Genomic DNA, 5,642 nt, shown 5'->3' with positions numbered 1-5,642 from the left:
AACTCTCCCACCTATCTGATTACACAGCCCCACAGACCATATGGTAAATGTAAGAGGTTGAAGCCTGGAAAGGTCATCTAGTGGACACTCCTTTACCTCTCAGCAGGACTGTCACTCAAAAATGTTTATGGATTCTGTACTACTAGGTATAGAATCAGGAGCTGTGCATAGGACTGTGTATGTGCATATGCTTTGGGCTAAATAGAGTTAACAAAGTAAGAAAAGAAATTATTCTTTCCTTCAGGGATATCCAATTATTTGAGAGAAAACAGTCCCTGTGAACAACGATGTAACAAAGACAAAGGCTTATATTAACACAGGGCAAATGAAATAACTTAGGGAAACAGAGTGGAGGAGGTTCAGGTAGGCAGGGTGGATGGGTGAGGGAAGGCTTCTTGCAAGAGTTGGGTTTTGAAGGCTGTAAGTCATATAAATAGGAAGGGGCAGAGCCACAGAATTCAAGAGGGTAGGGACAATGACCTTTAAGTAGGCATGGAGGCAGGACAGCAAACAGAACTAGAGTGAAGGGGAGAAGTCAGGGCAGGAGGTGGACTTTGGAGAGTTCATAGGTTTGTAGGATCACAGATTTAAAGCTGTAAGGGGCTTTAGAGATCACCTTGCCCCACCAGGTCACATATGGACACGTGGTCATCAGAACCATGGAAACAGAGAAACTCTAGCCACTCTAGGGAAGTGACTTTTTTTTTCTGACTTCCTTTAGTTCTATCCATTTGGGGGGGGGGGCAAAAGGGGCTAGGGCCTGGACATACAAGGTCTAATCTGAATCTGGGGTTTTGGATTTTGCCCAAGGGAGAAAACTTCAAGATCTTGAGCCAAGACTTAGTGTGGAGGAAGAAGAGAAGGGAAGAGATAAGAGAAACAGAAGTAGGGAGAAGAGGGGCAGCTAAGTGGCACAGTGGATAGAGCTCTGGCCTTGGAGTCAGGAGGACCTGAGTTCAAATTCGGCCTCATACACTTGACACTTACTAGCTGTGTGACCCTGAGCAAGTGACAACCCAGATTGCCTCACCAAAAAGAAAAAAAAATTAGGGAGAAGAAACAGGAGAAGGAAAATGGAGGGAAAAGAGAAAGGAGAAGAAGTAAAGAGAAGAGCAGAAGATGAAGAGGAAGGGAAGGGTATTGATAAAGGGGGCAAGTCAATCAAAGGAAAAAAGAATACAGAAGAAGAGATGGAAAGGGGGAAAGAAATTAATTATGAAGACAAAAAGAGGAGGGAAAGAAAAAGAGGGGAGGAGAAGGAGGAGGAGGAGGGGGGAGAAAGGAGACTTTTCTTGGGGCCAAGAAATAGGGATCTGATGATGATTATGGAGTTGAAACTCTGGAGTCTGCATCCCTTCAAAATCTCCTGAACTTTCCAATTTCCTTTTGAAAAGTATGTATCCATACTGAATTTCCAGATGGAAGAAATTAGGAAGAAAAAGGACCCACAAGTGATATTAAGTTGAAGAAGGAAAAATGTGAGAGGGTAAAAAATGGGGGGAAGGGGAGAGGGTCGAGTGAGAAGGAGGAAAAGAGAGACAGAGAGCAAGATAGAAAGAAAGAGGGGAAAGGGAAAGGAAGGGAAAGAGACACATAGGGGAGGAAGGAAAGAAACAAAAAAAAGAAGGAAAGAAGAAGGGAAGGGGGGAAGGAAAGATAGAGAAAAGGAAGGAGAGAAGGAAGGAAAGAAAAGAAAAGAAAAGAAATCCGTTTGATTCAAATTGAGATCTTTCCAGGACTGTGTCCACAACCTAAGTGAGCCCAGACTGACCGAAGGGGAGAGGCCGGCCTTTGATTGGCCCTGTGCTTGATACATATGCAGATAACAGATCCCTCCCCCGAGACTCCCCAGCCCACTCCCCCGCCCTCTTGTCATCCTTGGTCAAAGAGCTGACCAATCGGAATCGGAGAAAGTTCGGGGCGGGGGACGGGAGGGGGCGGGAGGGGGCGGGAGGGGGCGCGCGGTGACTCCGCCCTGTCCCCTTTGCAGCCCAGCTCCAGGCTGTCGGAGGGGTCAGAAATAAGACAGATAGCGGATCGGCCGCCGGGGCGGAGAGAAGAGAAGGGGGCGGGGAGAAAAGTTTCCTGTGGAACTTCTTCCCCCACTCCGGGCTCCGCGGCCGCCTAGCCGGGGCTGGCCGGGCTGCAGAGAGGCGGGCAGCGGCGGGGCTGCTGGACGGAGCGGAGGGCTTGCGGCGGCGGCACTGGGGGGGCTGGAGGGCTAGGCGCGGGATCGAGCCCCCCCCTCCCCGCCCCTCACTAGAGCGCAGCGGGGCAGCGGGCCCGGGGAGGAGGGGTGGAGGGGGCCCGAGGGCAGGAGCGGACGGCGGCGGCCGAGGCGTAGGGGGGCAAGCAAGATGAGCCTGCTGTCAGCCATCGACACCAGCGCTGCCTCGGTCTACCAGCCGGCCCAGCTCCTCAACTGGGTCTACCTGTCCCTGCAGGACACGCACCAGGCGAGCGCCTTCGACGCCTTCCGGCCGGAGCCGGCCGGCGCCTCCCACCCGGAGCTGGGCTACGGCAAGGGCAGCCCCGAGCAGCTGGGCTCACCCCTCAACTCCAGCTATCTCAACAGCTTCCTCCAGCTGCAGCGCGGAGAGGTGGGTGCTCTCCCCTGCCCGCCGTCCCCTCCCCAGCCGGCCGGCCGGGCCAGTCCTCCTCCTCCCGCGCCCGCCTGGCCCGGCTCGCTTCCAACCTTGCAACATTCTTCTCTTCCAACTTTGCAACACTTTCCCCCAACTTTGCCAAGGTTAGCCCCCGAGGGCGCCCTGGGATCTCCCATCCCGCCGCGGCAGCCCCCCACCCCCTACCCCCTGAGGTGGCTGTCGCTCCTCGTCCTCCGCGGGGCAGGAGACACCACCACCCCCCTTCCGCGCCAAGCGCAGGCCTGGGCGGCCTCCCCACACTCCCTGTTCCCCCCACCCCCCATCCCCTGAAGGGCCCTCTCTGGCCCGGGATGTCCGGCCCGCGGAGCAGGGGGTGGGGAGCCTGGGAGGAACACTGGCCACCCTGCCGTGCCTCCTGACAGGCGGAGTCTGGGATCGTGACCCACAGGAGACTCTGGATTCCCCACCCCACCCCCACCTCTACTCCTGCCCCCAGGAGAGACAGAGAGCAGGGGAGGGGGGTGCCCTCCTCCTCAGTATCCTTCCTACGCCAAAACCCATCTCCATCCCTGCGCGTTGGGAGGGCCTGGGGCAAGCCCAGAATCTATTCATTCTGCAGAGTTGTTGGGAGTTGCCCAAAGTCTGTTTTCTCTTCGCTGGCTTGACGAGCTTATGGCTGCAGGATGAGCCCCAAATGATTTCATAGAAAAGCCTTTGCTAGTGCAAAGAGCACTGGAGTCTCGGATTCGAAACCCGGCTGGAGTCACTTAACTTGAATGGCCTCAGTTTCTGTCTTTGCAAAATGAGTGGATTTAAACTAGAATAAATGTAAGGTCCCTCCCAGCCCTAAATTTTATAATTCCTTTAGAGGGCCTGCAATCCTGGGAAGAACTGACAGCCAAAGGAGGGTTTTCCTTCCTGCTTTCTGGCCCAGGGACGGTACAGTCTTTCAAATCCACTCAGTTTACATCCACCAGCTCCTCCCCAACTCCCACCTCAGTGGGTCGCCTGGGACCACATAGGAAGTGGTTTTTGAGGGCTCGAAGGTGACCCTGCAGACCACTTCCCCTCCCCCCAGTCTGGAAAAAAGTCACAGGGAAGGCAGCCCCACAGAGCTATGGGTTAGGCAGCCCCAGGGTGTTTTTTTGGGGGGGAGGGAGAGGGGGATGGGGAGAGAGGGAGGGGGAGCTGGACTGGGGAAGAGGGAAGAGATGAAAAAAGAGAGGTGTTCAAGCTTCACTAGGACCTTCTCTAAAAACCTGGGCTCCAGACAGGGTGGCAAAGTCCACTGGTTCAGCGGATTTGGTTACAAAGGCAACTCATAGTGTTTTCCTCACTTGTTGGGGTGGGGTGAGGGGGGGTGGTTTGGGGAAAAAAGAAAGCAAAAAAATAAGCTGGATATATATACATATATGTATATGTATGTATGTATATATACATATGTATGTAGGTATGTATGTACATATTGCTGTGGTTTGTAGCAAAGGGGCTAGGGAGGAGGCTTCCCGAACTTTACTAGGCTTCTCTGGGAGCTGAATCTCCTTCAGAGAGCTTCATAAAGCCCTTAACCCCTTTCTTTTCCTCTCTCTAAGACTCTGTCCTATTTGTTATTCTCTCTCTTTTCTTCATCCTCACACTTCTTCACTCATTACCTTTTGGCCTTGGCGAGAGGTGAGGTAAAATCATGTCATTTCCCCATCAGTTCTGGTCATTTTGGTGACCTCCACGAGGGTCACAATGTGTAGGGGAGGTGGAGGAGGGGGAAGGGCCTTTGTATATGTTGTTTTTATTAGTGAGGTTCTCCTTTTGTTGTGGCTTGTTTCTGTTTATATGTCACCATTGGGGGAGGGGGGCCCACCTGGACAGTAGAAATTTGTCACAGTTGACCAGAGCCTTGGGAGGGTTGGTTTAGTAATGGACCTTGTCTTTGACAAGAGGGCAAGGGATGAGTTCACATTAATTGATTTTCCGTGGTCAGGGTTCCCTTGATATGTGCCTTCTTTGCCTTCCATTGACTGAGAAAGCCTTGGAGGGAGAACCAGTGTTCCTGTCTGGAACTTTGGGAATTTAGGGAAGTAACTGGTATCTTAGTGGTTTGAAGTTGGTGGCTTATAGGATCTGCCCTTGGGAGACTTCCTAGTGATGGCCAGTTTATTGAAAAGTTTATTGATACAGTTTATTGAAAAGTATCCTGCTTAGAATCAAGGGACCTGAGTTAGCTGAGAGGAACCTTAGAAGTCACCTAATTTAACCCCCTCATTCAGGGTCTTGCCTTGCCTCATTATATGAGAGGGAATGGAACAAACATTTACATAGCACCTACTATGTGCCAGGCACTGTGCTAAGCACTATGCAAATGTTATTTCATTTGATCCTCATAAACACCCTGCAAGGTAGGTGCTGTTATTTACCCCCATTTTACAACTGAGGAAACTGAGGCAAATAGAGGTTCTGTCTAGGTTACACAGCTAGTGTCTAAGGGTGGATTTGAACTCAGATCTTCCTGACCTGACTCATACTTTGTGCCTCACTTTCACCCCATTGGAATATACAGGCTTTATATCCGGGTGGTGTGGAGGGAGCAGACAGAAGTGCCCATAGATTCTATTTTCAGGAATATAAGAGATCAATTCCTTAACAGCTTTTTCAAAGCACTAGGGTTTTTTGTTGTTGTTGTTTGGTTTTTGCCTGCTGTCTATAGTGTGGTTTCTGAGGTGGCTACAGGCGAAATTCCTGTTGTCATAGGCCTTCCTTACATATTTCCCTCATCTCATCCCTAAAATCTACTCTGAGTCCAAGCTGTGACAGTGACAGACACATTGCTCAGCTCAGGGCCTGGAGAGTGACCTAAGGCAGCTCTAAAATAGCAGCTGGCTGAGAGAGACAGAGAGAGACAGAGAGACAGAGACAGAGAGAGAGACATACAGACAGAGAGAGACAGACAGACAGAGAGACAGACAGAGACAGAGAGAGGAGACAGAGAAAGAGAGAGAAAAGGAGAGAAGGAGGAAGGGAGGGAGGGGAGGAAGAGAGAGA

General features: G+C 51.6%; 1 protein-coding gene across 3 annotated transcripts in view; it reads left to right on the top strand.

Annotated features, from left to right (window-relative positions):
• Positions 1–2,351: 2,351 nt before the first annotated feature.
• Positions 2,352–5,642, top strand: part of ZCCHC24 (zinc finger CCHC-type containing 24) — a 138,980-nt gene continuing 135,689 nt past the window's right edge. For all 3 annotated transcript variants that reach the window (XM_027860976.1, XM_027860984.1, XM_027860991.1), the window contains exon 1: positions 2,352–2,600. In XM_027860976.1, the coding sequence (XP_027716777.1) occupies positions 2,358–2,600 (243 nt within the window). In that variant the 5' untranslated portion in view covers positions 2,352–2,357. The remainder of the gene's footprint in view (positions 2,601–5,642) is intronic.

This window comes from Vombatus ursinus, unplaced genomic scaffold (assembly GCF_900497805.2).
Source record: "Vombatus ursinus unplaced genomic scaffold, bare-nosed wombat genome assembly UNPS02000749.1, whole genome shotgun sequence".
Classification (NCBI taxonomy): domain Eukaryota; kingdom Metazoa; phylum Chordata; class Mammalia; order Diprotodontia; family Vombatidae; genus Vombatus; species Vombatus ursinus.
This window is presented reverse-complemented; position numbering and strand designations above follow the sequence as displayed.